Genomic DNA, 13,788 nt, shown 5'->3' with positions numbered 1-13,788 from the left:
CTGCCCCATATACAGTAACAGTGTCACAGTGTCACAGTGCACGGCTGCCCCATATACAGTAACAGTGTCACAGTGCACGGCTGCCCCATATACAGTAACCAAAGATAGGACTGAGCCAGTGACAACTGCAGACAAGTGGTGAGAAGCAGAGCAGCCAGCCAGTCACTGCTGATAGGCCAGAGCCAATTATGCCCCGCCCAGCTGCAGATGCAAGCCCGTCACGTGCTCATGACAACTGCAGCCCTGCCAGCGTCCTGCATGACAGCCGAGTATTTTGCCAGTTCTCTGACGTCACCGCGAACACTTCCGGTTTGTGTTTGCCCGACTTCCGCCAGTGGTGCCCGGTGTGCAGCTGCTACGGAGAGAGGATGACTTCGCTGCGAGCCTTCACCTGTGACGATCTTTTTCGGTTCAACAACATGTGAGACGAGGGGATGGAGAGTAGGGGATATCTGCACACTGCTGAGGCAAACTTTAAAGGGGTGGTCTGAGCAGCACTGCTTAAAATAAAGCAGGCCTTAAAGGGGATGTCTGACCAACACTGCACATCCGTAAGGTATCCCTTAAAGGGGCTGTCTAACCAGTACTGCGTTTTTAAAGGGATGTCTGACCATGAGCGCAGCTGGTAGCCATGTGCCTGCTATGATGCGTTGATGCTGACTTTCGGGGGCCCCTGCAGGTTACACTGAGGAGTCCCTTGTTTGTCCTGGACAGAGCGCCCTGCATGCGTAGTGGTAGGTGGAGGCCCCAGCACGGTGTGCTCTCAGCCTCACTTGCATGGTTGCTCTTCTGGGTTATTCTCCACACTGTAGGTTTTCACAGGTCAGGTGACACTTTGGTGATTGGTGGGTGCCTGACCTCAGGGGTGGCCACTCACCCTAAGGACCGGGCCCTGAAAAGCCCCTTCGGATTGGAGCGTGGCTCGCCCGTCACCGCACTATGGTCTGTGATGTCACTGAAGGTTGGCACGCACATCAGAGGCTGCTGATCACTCGCCGAACACTTGTTCCTAGGATGAAATGATGCTTTGGCTTGTTGCACGTTCTTGACAGCGCATTATCCTGACCTGCGCTGCTGAGAACGATGGCAGATTATGTGCGCTGATCTATTGCAGATCGTTTCGTGCCCGGTCTGAGTGGGTAAATGGAGGCCAATCAGTGGTCATTTTTTAGTCCATGGTCAACAGGTGTAACCAGACCCGAACACTTTAGTTTGCACTCTGTTAGGATACAGCTCCCATTACTCGTATAGGACAGTGTTTATGTTCCAAAAACCCCTTAAAGTGCCGTATTTTTTTCATTTATTTGACTCCCTTATCTAGCGCTATTAATTCCTCACCACTTTACTGACGTCATCATAGTGCGCATCTTCCAATAGCTATTGGCGAGCACTCATTCAGCTGATTGCTGTCTCTCCTGCCCCCCACATCTGCATGCACACCCAACTTGGTGGCGCGTTCGTGTGTTTTATTTGGGGAGAGTGGAGCAAGCCGCTGCCAGATTTTTCCATTTCTGATACTTCTTCCTCTTATTTCTTGGGTCTTCTACAGAGACATGATGGAGATGTTTGGTCTCTGAATTTGGCATTGCCTGCTGGCTTTGCACTGACGTATCGCTGCACCTTATACGCATTGACCCTCCCATGGCTATGCTGCACAGAATGTGTCCTGCGTGCTCCACATTGGATTTACAGGGACAGTCCATATACCCCCCAACTGTCTATGCTTTACCTGGGTCAACACAAATTCTGTTTGCTTCTCTGCCTCCTCCATGCTTTACACTGCAGCTCTACTCGGGTTAGCTCCAGTCCATTAACACAACTCGAGTACAAAATGACCAAGAAGCAGAATTATAAACTATAAGTAACTACCGTGCAAAATATAATTGTGGTACATGTACTAACATAACTCTGGCTCCTCTGGAGATGCATTTTGCCGTCATATTGCTAATCTGTTGATGATAATCTGCTTAGTTTATTACTGATGATTGTTCTATTGTGTTTCAGCGCACACTCTTACTGTATTTATCTCTTTTCTGCAGAAATCTGGATCCTCTCACAGAAACTGTATCCTTTGTGATTAGTGTAAAACCACTCCAAGCTTTTTTTCTGTGTAAGCGCATTGTCCTAGAGATCACAATGCAGCGAGATCCCGGAGCCTAATGTGACCTTAACAGGAGCTGTAGTATGGGATCCCTTTCTACTTACAGTATCTGGCGCACTGGCCCGAATACTTCATTGTTGCTGAGGCGCCTGGTGGAGAACTTATGGGTTACAGTAAGTAATTCTACAGTAATGGCCTGTATTGTTATTCGTGGCAAATGCAAGTGACCTACAACCATGACGAGAGTAACCGGCTTTAAGGGTGAGTTCACACTAGGCGTTTTTGCTAAGAGATCAGCAAAACCTGATCTCTAAGCAGGAAAGAAGCTGCAGAAAAAAAAAAGCATGCTTGGTTTTGGGATGATAGATTTCTCGTTTGTACATGCTGATAAAGTTTAGTGTTGAAAAAAAAAAAGTCCTATTCTATAGAATGAGGTTTCGGCACAAAAAACGCTGCAAAACATTATGCCTGCGTTCTCTGTGCTGCGTTTTTTCACCACCCATTCAATTAAATGGGTGAAAAACGCTGAAAGAAGTGACATGCTCTATGTCCCAAAAAAAACAAGCAAAGCACAAAATCCTGATTGAAAAAACCCAACGTGTGTGCATGAGATTACTGAAGGCTCTGCTGGTGCTGTAAAAAGCAGCAAAAACGCCCAGTGTGAACGTAGCCTAAATAATGTTTGATCTGTTATATCCACGGTTAAGTAGTTTTAATTGGTGGGGGTCCAGGTTATGAGACCCCCACCAATTGCCTAAGTAGTGATTCTTGCACATCCAGCACCAGGAGTGAGGTCAAACTCCTGATGCTTTAAAAATCCCGCTGGGAGTAGCGGCAGGGCCCACGCTTTTCGATCAATGCTGCTTTTAGTCTTGGTTACAGTCATTGTGGTATAAACAATATTTAAAACAATTGCCAACCAATCAGAATGGAGGAATCTCGCATATTAAACTAAAGCAATCGCAGTACCGGCCACTGTGTGATTTCCTATTATACAAAAATGACAGTATTCCTACCAAGTGGGTACTGAATATCAGACCTGCACACAGAGCTCTTCAAAGTTTGTGTGTATATTGTACCAATTTGTTTCATGTGGCCGTGATCCAGTGTCCAGTCCGGACCTCTGTGGCACCAGTCTTCTCCGCACCCTTCATCCTGGGCACATTATGACGGTGCGGGGCCTAGTAAGCAGCAGAGGACTGAGGATGCTGGGCTCAGAAATGAAGACCGGCTGCCATAGTCCTGGATGCTGGACCAAGGCAGCGCCAATCTATATTATTCATATCTGCTCTTAAACCAAGATGCTCCGCTTATATAATACTCAACAGGAGTACAACATAGCAAAAAATGAGCACAGTCATAAGGCTCAATTCACTCGAGTGTCCGGGGCATCATGGGCATTTTTATCAAATTTTGTTGTCACGTCAAAACAATGAAAAATCAAAAGACCCTGTTATAAATCGGGGTGGTCATTAATAACACAGGCGTACAAATACGATAAAGTAACCCTGCACCTCGTCACTGACAGTGACTTTGTCTGTCATGTATAGGCGTCCTACTAGGTGCTCTCCATTTGCCTCCTGCTGATGTCCTGGTCCTCCTTCATCTAGGATAGCAGCCACAGTGGTACCCCTCCAACCTCCAACTGGCTGTCATCTACCGCCCCCCAGAACTAGCCATCTCCACCTTTCTCGACCACTTCACCTCCTGGCTACTCCATTTCCTTTCTGCTGACATCCCCACCATCATCATGGGCGACTTCAACATCCCTATTGACACTTCCACCCCGACTGCCTCTAAACTTCAATCACTCACGGCTTCCCTCGGCTTCACTCAATGGTCCTCTGCGGCCACTCACAAAGATGGTCACATGCTGGACCTTATCTTCACCTGTCTTTGTTCCCTCACTAATCTCAATAACTCACCCCTCCCCCTGTCTGACCACAACCTACTGACATTCTCTTCCCTTTCCTCTCCTTCTGCGCAACCCCCGCTCCATAATCTCGCTCACCCTTGCAGGATTCTCAAACACCTCAATTTACAATCACTCTCTGAATCCCTTCTCCCTCTTACAGACATAGCAGCATCTGTGTCATGAAGGGAAGCTGCCACTTTTTATAACACCACAATAACAGCAACACTTGATTCGGCCGCCCCCCTCATGCAGAGCAAAACTCGAACAATCAACAGGCAGTCCTGGCTGACCAGCCTGACCAAAGAACTGCGACGGGTTTCCAGGGCTGCTGAGCGGAGATGGAAGAGAACCCATTCTACTGAGCACTTCAATGCATACAAGCAGTCCCTTGCCAGTCCACGCTCTCTGCCGCAAAACAAACTTACTTCGAATCTCTCATATCCTCCCTGTCTCATAACCCTAAACAGCTCTTCAACACTTTCAATTCTCTACTCCGTCCCACAGCACCTCCTCCCCCTCCTCTCATCTCTGCTGAAGACTTTGCCTCCTTCTTTAAGCAGAAGATCAACACGATCAGACAAAACTTTGGCCCGCAGCCCCCAATTCCCCTCTTAGCCGCTCAGCCCTGTTCTGCAAAAGCCAGCTTCTCCACCATGACAGAAGATCAGCTCTCCACCCTTCTGTCAAGATCACACCCCACCACTTGTGCCCTCGACCCACTGCCGTCCCACCTCATCCCTAACTTGGCCACAGTCCTCATCAACCTTTCATTTACAAATGGTGTCTTTCCATCATCCTTCAAACATGCCTCAATCACACCCATCCTCAAAAAGCCCTCCCTTGACCCATCCTCTGTGTCTAACTATCGCCCAATATCTCCTCCCTTATGCCTCAAAACTACTGGAACAGCATGAATATCTTGAACTGTCCTCCCACCTCTCCTCCTGTTCCCTCTTTGATCGGTTACAATCTGGCTGCCGACCGCATCACTCAACTGAAACTGCCCTAACTAAAGTCACTAAGGCCGGTTTCACGTTTGCGCTTTATAGCGCAGCGATGGCCTGCGCACAGCCGCCGCTAAGCCCCGCCCCTTCCAGTCATCGCCGCCTACTAGCGCACATGGACGCTTGCGATCTGCGCACCCTATCTTTAGCATAGGGTGCGCAGATCGTGCGCTGGCCGTGCGCTAGCAGGATTTTGTCGTGTGCTGCGCACCTTTGGAGGTGCGCCGTGCGCGACGAAATGCAACATGCTACGTTCGGCGCACACGGGCACACCTTCAAAAGTGCACAGCACACGGCAAAATCCTGCTAGCGCACGGCCAGCGCACGATCTGCGCACCCTATGCTAAAGATAGGGTGTGCAGATCGCAAGCGTCCATGTGCGCTAGTAGGCGGCGATGACTGGAAGGGGCAGGCAGGGAGCCGGCAGGGGGCGGAGTTTTGCGGCGGCCGTGCGCAGGCCGTCACTGCGCTATAAAGCGCAAATGTGAAACCGGCCTAACGACTTACTAACCGCCAAGAGCAAGCGACACTACTGTCCTTCTCCTGGACCTGTCCTCTGCCTTCGACACCGTAGACCATTCCTTCCTGCTACAGATTCTCTCATCTCTTGGCATCACAGACTTGGCCCTATCCTGGATCTCATCATACCTAACGGACCGAACATTCACTGTCTCCCTCTCACACACCACCTCCTCACCTCGCCCCCTGTCTGTCGGTGTTCCCCAAGGCTCTGTCCTAGGACCCCTACTATTCTCCATCTATACCTTCGGCTTTGGACAGCTCATAGAATCCCACGGTTTGCAGTATCACCTCTACGCCGATGACGCGCAGCTCTGCCTATCTGAACCCAACCTCGCCTCCTTACTGACTGAAATCCCACAATGTCTGTCTGCTATCTCAGCCTTTTTCTCTGCTCGCTTTCTCAAACTGAACATGGACAAAACAGAATTTATCATCTTTCCCCCATCTCACTCTACCCCTCCACCAGACCTATCCATCAATGTCAACGGCTGCTCTCTTTCCCCAGTCCCACACGTTCGGTGCCTTGGGGTGATCCTCAACTCTGCGCTCTCTTTCAAACCACATATCCAAGCCCTCGCCTCCTCCTGCCGCCTCAGACTCAAAAATATTTCCCGGATCTGCTCATTCCTCAACCACGAAGCGACAAAAACACTAGTGCATGCATCTCCCGCCTTGACTACTGCAACCTCCTACTCTCTGGCCTCCCCTCTGGCACCGCTCCAGTCCATCCTACACTCTGCTGCCCGACTAATCCACCTGTCTCCCCGCTACTCCCCAGCCTCCCCCCTATGCCAGGCCCTTCACTGGCTTCCTATCGCCCAGAGGATCCAATTCAAAACCCTAACCATGACATACAAAGCCATCCACAACCTGTCTCCTGTATACATCTGTGACATGGTCTCTAGGTACCTACCCGCACGCAACCTTCGATCATCTCAAGATCTCCTTCTCTACTCCCCCCTTATCTCTTCTTCCTACAACCGCATAAAAGACTTCTCCCGTGCTTCCCCCATACTCTGGAACTCCCTGCCGCAACACATCAGACTCTCACCTTCAACGGAAAACTTCAAGAAGAACCTGAAGACCCACCTCTTCCGACAAGCCTACAGCCTGCAATGATCCTCGGTCTACTGAACCACTGCACGACCTGCTCTACCCTCTCCTACTGTATCCTCACCCATCCCTGTAGACTGTGAGCCCTCACGGGCAGGGTCCCCTCTCCTTATGTACTTGTGCGTCCCTTGTCTTACACTTGTTTATTATTCTTGTCTATATTACACTTGTCTATAATTCCCCTTTTGACATGTAAAGCGCCATGGAATAAGTGGCGCTATATAAATGCAAAATAATAAATAAGGTATAGTGTTACAGAGGAAGCGTCATTTTAATATTTGTTTCATAAATTAATAGTGCCCATGGAAATAGACAACTGAACTCTGTTAGAGGGAAAACCCGTTTAATGATAAAATGTGTGGCTGACGTACCTTGGTATCAGGAGGACGGGTTCGGCTTGTTGAGGAGAGCTCACAGTTTTGGCGAGAGGCACACGAGTAAAGAGCACTGCTTATAGATTATTGCTTTCATGGCAGACAGAACCGGGATGAGCCTGTTCTCTCCTCCATTCATGAGCCTACAGACAGAGTATAGGACAGGAAAACACCGGTAAGTCCCTGGTAAGAATATTATGCTGACTGAGACCACTGATGAGGAGAGGACTTCACAAGGCACAGAGAAAATGAGGCTAGACTGAGCTCGGCTTCCATGTTGTCGGTCCTATAACCCCTACCATGGCTTTCTCTGACCTGTATGCTCTGCTGCCTAAATCTCAACCATTTGCATTGGCAATCGTCGTCTATATGTGAGTGAGGGGAAGTGCCTTAGTACCTTTATATACGTTTGTAGGAGCGATCAGTTCCCACACTGCTATATGCTATTACCTGTCTGAAGACAGTGATATCCTATGTAAACCTTTTTCCATTGTGTTGCAGTAATGGGGAAAGCAGAAGGATCGGTGGCCAGAGAAGAGTGGCACGGCCACGTCACCGCATTGTCCGTAGCCCCTGAATTCCGGCGTCTTGGTTTGGCTGCTAAACTCATGGAGCTCCTAGAGGAAATATCTGAAAGGTGACGACTCTTCTGCGTTCATTACTCTGTGGATTTTGGTGTCTGCGCTAATTGCCATGTCCTCGTTTTCAGGAAAGGAGGGTTCTTTGTGGATCTTTTCGTTAGAGTATCCAACCAGGTTGCAGTTAACATGTACAAGCAGTTGGGTTACAGTGTGTACAGGACCGTGATCGAGTACTATTCAGCCAGCAACGGGGAGCCAGATGAGGACGCCTATGGTAAGTAGCAAGATGGAGTTATCGATGAAGCTTATACAGTCCTCTGAGCACATCGACATACTTATTCCCAGCTCTGATTTTCACCGCTAAGAAGGGAAATGCTGATTCCAGGTCCTGGGCCCCTGTGGCTGACTACGGAAACAGCCGAGTGCCTCCGATCTGTGCTGTTTGTGTACCCCTCTATTATAAATGAATGGGAGTTATGGAAACGGTACTGAAACTGAGATACAATGTTATAGAAACAGTGCAACCAGCAGCACTGTGCGATGTCCGTAAATCCCATTCATTTCTATGAACCTTACACAAAGCGTATCACAGCTGCACCCGCCTGCTTTAGTTGTCCCGCAGCTGGCAACCGGCACCTACAAGCAATGATTCTCCTCTGGGCCATAAAAGGCAATGATGGAATGACCCTTTAAGGTGATCGCACTGTGGGGAAATTGTCATTTCCAGCTGAGCTCGTGACCTCTCGATGCGGCCATCAGGCCTGATAATGGCACTGGGAAAGGAGAAAGATCAGCTTGTAGCTGGAGTCACCAGCTCCAGTGACATGATGAAAAATAGCACACAAAATAATACAACACCTACCTGTGTGGTATCTCTGTAACCACCACAACATGGGCTTTAATTAAATACTCTTTTGTAGGTAAGTAAACAATGTATTGGGGGTTTTTTTTTTGGCATATACCACCAAAATTAAATTATTAATAAAAATGAGTTCTAGTAAAATATATGACTAAAAATGATATTCGTGTAGAAATTACACCTTGTCTTGTCAAAAACAAGATCCTCTACTGCTGGATTGTGCAAAGATTAAAAAAAAGTTATTAGTTTGGGAATGACAAGATAACAAAATATTCCAACGTTTTTTTGTTGGCCTGAAAGGGTTAATGCACTTGCAGAATTTCCTGACTATCTCATCCAGTGGCCACCACGTCATGTATCTTCTGGAAACACAATTCAGAACATAAAGGCCACATCCATCAAGTGTGCTGTACATGTCCGCCACCAAGGCAGCTTGGTCTATAAATAAGATGCAATAAATCTGTCATGTCCTGGCTTATTTTTAGTATAATTTTTAGTATTTCTGGTTAGACTGATGTGGTTATGATTTCTATAGGTTGTGCCGATAGCAGGTAACATTATACTGTCCTGTTCATGCTTCCTTGTGTTGTCTTTGCAGACATGAGAAAGGCGCTTTCCAGAGACACAGAGAAAAAGTCCATCATCCCTGTACCGCACCCGGTCAGGCCGGAGGATATTGAATAACCTTAGCTGGGGTTCTTGGGCACAATAGTGACGCTCATATTTGCATATTCTGTATATATAGAACGATGCTAAACTAGTCTGACAACGTTCTTTCCATCCGTCACAGGCTGCCTGAAATAGCCGGGGGTGTTATGTTCTCCAAGAATCCCTTATGCACATGCTCACTGTAAGACTGCTCACAGTCAGAACGGTTAGGTATATAGGTTTATACCTTGGTCCTATAATAACACATCTTATAGTGGTATTCTAAATCTGCCTGAATTACACGTGGCTTTTCTGATCGGGTAATGAGTATGGCTGACATGCACCAATGCATTGGGCAGTGAGAAGCACTGATGCCCGGGGTGTCTGCATATCCCTGAAAGGACGTTGCCCCATTAGCTGGAATCCTACACCCGTCCTGGCACAGCATGATCAGCGCGCTCACCTCCTGATGTGGAAGTCGCCGACAACTTTTTATTCAATCTGCTGTACATTTTGATGCAGAGAGGCTATCGAAGCTAAACCATCTAATATTTTTTGATGAGACCATATTGTAAAAAAAAATGCTTTGTAATTAAAAAAAAAACAAACACCTTTTGGTATAAAAAAAAAAGGTATCTATATCCTCTTTTACCCATGGTTAAGAAAAAATTGTCAGATTCATGCCTGAATCACAGGCACCATGAATCTGACACTGCTACACTAATGCAGACATGTATGTTTTAGGGCGCAGGTAGAATTCCTTATAACACGGACGCCCATTGCATCGCAGTGCCTCGGACTGACCGTTGGCTCTCCTGACCCGAGTGTGACGGCTGCACAGAAATACATGCGGTCACCCTCAGGGCAGGAGAGCCGCCGGCCAGTCCCAGCATTGTGATGCGATCGTCTTCTGTATTATCTTACTGCGCCACTACTCTAGGCCGCTGCATCATTTTAGGGAAAATTAATTCTGAAATGCTAACCAGGTAGAGACCTGTCAGTATAGACCAGTAGGGTGGAGAGAAGTTATTGGGCGCTGGCCTCATGGACTAGGTATTCGAGAGGCATCCGCCCCAAAGTAGTTTTTTGTATGAGTAAAACACGTGGTTGCAGTAACAGCCAGTGTCTGATTTATGACTCCGTATTTTCGGTCCGAGTGTGATCTGACAAAGCATCAGCTCACACTCAAACCAATGTTATTATATTTATTTTCCTCGGACACAGTCTGGCCAAGGAAAACAAAAAAATTGCTGCATGCACAATTTGCATCCGATATTTGGATTGCACTCGGCCAATCAGTCATCGAGTCCTTGGAAAAAATCTGACCGCACTCGGATAACAGTGAAGAAGATGGAGAAATGTTATGTGAGAAAATGGGATCACGCTCTGCTCCGTGTGATTATCATAATCAGACTGACTTAGCCTTAAAGGGATGGTCAGGAGTCTTATAAAAAAAATTTAGGCTTTCTATAGGATATTGCAGCACATCCTGATCCAAGTGTACCAGACAGACAAGAGGGGCGCTGATGTGGGAAATTAACAAATCTATTAATCCCATTAAGCCTGTGAACCCCGGCTTCTGTAATAGGAGGCAGAGTTCCCAGTGTGTCTGTGAGAGATTCTCGGGATACACATGAATCCATAATTGCTCACTTTGGTATAATATTGTGACGTTGTCTTTTATCTCAGCCATAGTTACATTACGTAGCGCTCCCTAGACCAGCAGTTCTCATACGCATGTGTAAGTATTAATATAAGGTGGTAGCTGTGCCCAAGGACCTTCTGTATATACTGCTTCAGTCTGATATGTAACCTGCTCCTCCATTTTAGGAGATCATGATGCTGTGAAAAGCTGATATGAGAATGTATGGAATAAAATGTGCGGCTGTTCTTGATATAATTGCAGTTTGTTTGTTTTTTTTCATGAGGCTTGAAAAATCTTTTTTTTTTTTTTTTTAAATTACTTCAATGTAAAAATAAACTTTTCCAATCCAGCGCTGCACTCACATCCAGCAGTGGTTGGAGCTGAATCCCAGAAATCGTATGTATTTCAAAGCTTTCATCATAATTTTCTATTTCCGTACGGAAAGTTCAGCTGGGGCCAGATGGAGATATTGTGTATGAGTATTATCTGATTTTTACCGACTGCTGTAACGTCATTTCGAGGGGTCTGCTCCTCAGCGTGTCCTGTGTAGGCCAGACTGGTGACCCTCGAGCCGTCCTGATATTATAGACAGCCATTCATATCTGTATAGCTGATAGATAATCCAGCGCTCCTGCCGCAGTGAAAATAGGTAGGTTATTCCCTACAAAATTAGCTGTTTGCCAAGGATGTTAGGAGCTAGAATAACAGGATTTTTTGGGTTGCTTACCGTAAAATCTGTTTCTCGGAGCCTTCATTGGGGGACACAGAGACCATGGGTGTATGCTTTGCTGCCACTAGGAGGCTGACACTATGCACAAAAAAATGTTAGCTCCTCCTCCGCAGTATACACCCCACCGACCGGCACCAATTTCCTCAGTTAGTGAGAAAGCAGTAGGAGAAGTAACATCTACCGACCCCACCGTCCACCACCCCACCATCTACACCCCACCGACCGGCACTAATTTCCTCAGTGAGAAAGCAGTAGGAGAAGTAACAAAACAGAAGGAAAACAGAAGACAACTCAACTGTAACCAACCGACAAACATAAGAACAGGAGTTGTAAAACATGGGAAGGTGCTGTGTCACCCAATGAAGGCTCCGAGAAACAGATTTTACGGTAAGCAACCCAAAAAATCCTGTTTTCTCGTTCGCCTTATTGGGGGACACAGAGACCATGGGACGTCCCAAAGCAGTCCCTGGGGTGGGAAACAAACTTCCATCAGGCCAGCGGACTCACCACCGCGGCCTGCAGAATCCGTCTACCTAGGCTGGCGTCCGCCGAAGCGTAGGTGTGGACTCTGTAGAATTTCACAAACGTGTGAACCGATGACCATGTTGCAGCTTTGCAAAGCTGCAGCGCGGAAGCTCTGTGGCGCACCGCCCAGGAGGCACCCACTGCCCGAGTAGAGTGGGCCCTGATCCCCGGAGGGGCTCCGCGACAACTCGGTAGGCTTCCAAAATTGCCGATCTGATCCAGCGAGCAATAGTGGCCTTTGACGCAGAGTGACCTTTCCGCCCCCCATCAGGGATAATGAAAAGAGACTCTGTCTTTCGCAAGGAAGTCGTCCTAGACAGATAGACTCTTATCGCCCTAACCAGGTCCAGCTTGTTCAAGGACTGCTCTCGGGGATGAGTTGGATACGGACAAAAGGATGGTAGCACGATATCCTCGTTGAGGTGAAATGAGGACACCACCTTCGGCAGGAAAGAGGGCGGAGGCCGCAGAACTACCTTATCCTGATGGAGCACCAGAAAAGGGAAGCGGCACGAAAGAGCTGCCAATTCCGACACGCGCCGGACGGAGGTGATGGCCACCAGAAAGGCTACCTTCCAAGAAAGGAGAGAAAGGGAAATATCCCTGAGGGGTTCAAAGGGAGGACCTTGCAGAACCTCAAGAACCAGATTAAGATCCCATGGATCCACGGGCGCCCGGTACGGCGGAACCGTGTGAGCCACGCCCTGAAGAAAGGTCTTAACCTGAGGATGGGAAGCCAATGTTTTCTGAAAAAGAATGGACAGCGCCGAAACTTGACCCTTCAGGGAACTGAGGGCAAGGCCCGCATCCAATCCTGCCTGAAGAAACGCTAGGACTGAAGGGAGCGAAAAGGACATGGGCACGATGTCATTGGTCTCACACCAAGTGAAATAGGCCTTCCAAGTACGGTAGTAGATCTTGGAAGATGATGGCTTTCTGGCTCGGATCATGGTCTGAACTTCCTGGTCGGAAAATCCTGCCCGTTTCAGAACCTCGGTCTCAACAGCCACGCCGTTAAATTGAGCGGCCGAGAATTGGGGTGGCAAATCGGTCCCTGAGACAGCAGAACTGTTCTGTCTGGAAGCTTCCAGGGGGCGTCCGCAAGAAAGTTGACAATGTCTGCGAACCAAGACCTTCTGGGCCAATTCGGGGCGATGAGAATGACTGGAATTCCTTCTGCCTTGATCCTTTTCAACAGGTTGGGAAGAAGAGGCAGAAGAGGGAACAGGTAGGGAAGGTCGAACTGGGACCAAGGAATGGCCAGGGCGTCGGCGCCCACTGCCAGAGGGTCCCGAGACCTGGACACGAATTGTGGGAATTTCCTGTTGAGGCGAGACGCCATGAGGTCTACATCCGGGGGTCCCCACCGAAGGCAGAGCAGATGAAACACCTCCGGATGGAGGGACCACTCTCCCGCCGGAGACCCTTGCGGCTGAGAAAATTGTCGGCCCAGTTGTCTACGCCGGGAATGTGCACCGCGGAAATTGTCGGAACGGAAATCTCCGCCCAACGAAGAATCTTGGACCCCTCCGCCAGGGCTGAGACACTCCGTGTTCCCCCTTGGCGGTAGACATATGCCACCGCTGTGGCGATGTCTGTCTGAATCCGTACCGGCAGTCCCTTGAGGAGCCTTTCCCAGTGAACGAGAGCAAGATGGATAGCTCGAATCTCCAGAATGTTGATCGGTACTGATTCCCGATCCGACCATCGACCCTGAACAGTGTGGTTGCGGAACACTGCACCCCAACCGACGAGACTGGCATCTGTGGTT

At 48.4% G+C, this 13,788-nt stretch overlaps 1 protein-coding gene across 1 annotated transcript; it reads left to right on the top strand.

Annotated features, from left to right (window-relative positions):
• The first annotated feature begins 244 nt into the window (after positions 1 to 244).
• Positions 245 to 11,017, top strand: NAA20 (N-alpha-acetyltransferase 20, NatB catalytic subunit). The gene is made up of 6 exons (XM_073557426.1): positions 245 to 421; positions 2,040 to 2,064; positions 2,184 to 2,274; positions 7,531 to 7,666; positions 7,739 to 7,884; positions 9,068 to 11,017. Exons 1-6 carry the CDS (start codon positions 369 to 371, stop codon positions 9,151 to 9,153), a joined length of 537 nt encoding a protein of 178 aa, XP_073413527.1. The 5' UTR covers positions 245 to 368; the 3' UTR covers positions 9,154 to 11,017.
• Positions 11,018 to 13,788: the final 2,771 nt, after the last annotated feature.

The sequence above is a fragment of the Dendrobates tinctorius genome, unplaced genomic scaffold (genome assembly GCF_039654945.1).
Source record: "Dendrobates tinctorius isolate UK_male_01 unplaced genomic scaffold, ASM3965494v1 ptg000250l, whole genome shotgun sequence".
Lineage (NCBI taxonomy): Eukaryota > Metazoa > Chordata > Amphibia > Anura > Dendrobatidae > Dendrobates > Dendrobates tinctorius.
Note: the sequence above shows the minus strand (reverse complement) of the source record. Positions and strands in the feature narration are given on the sequence as shown.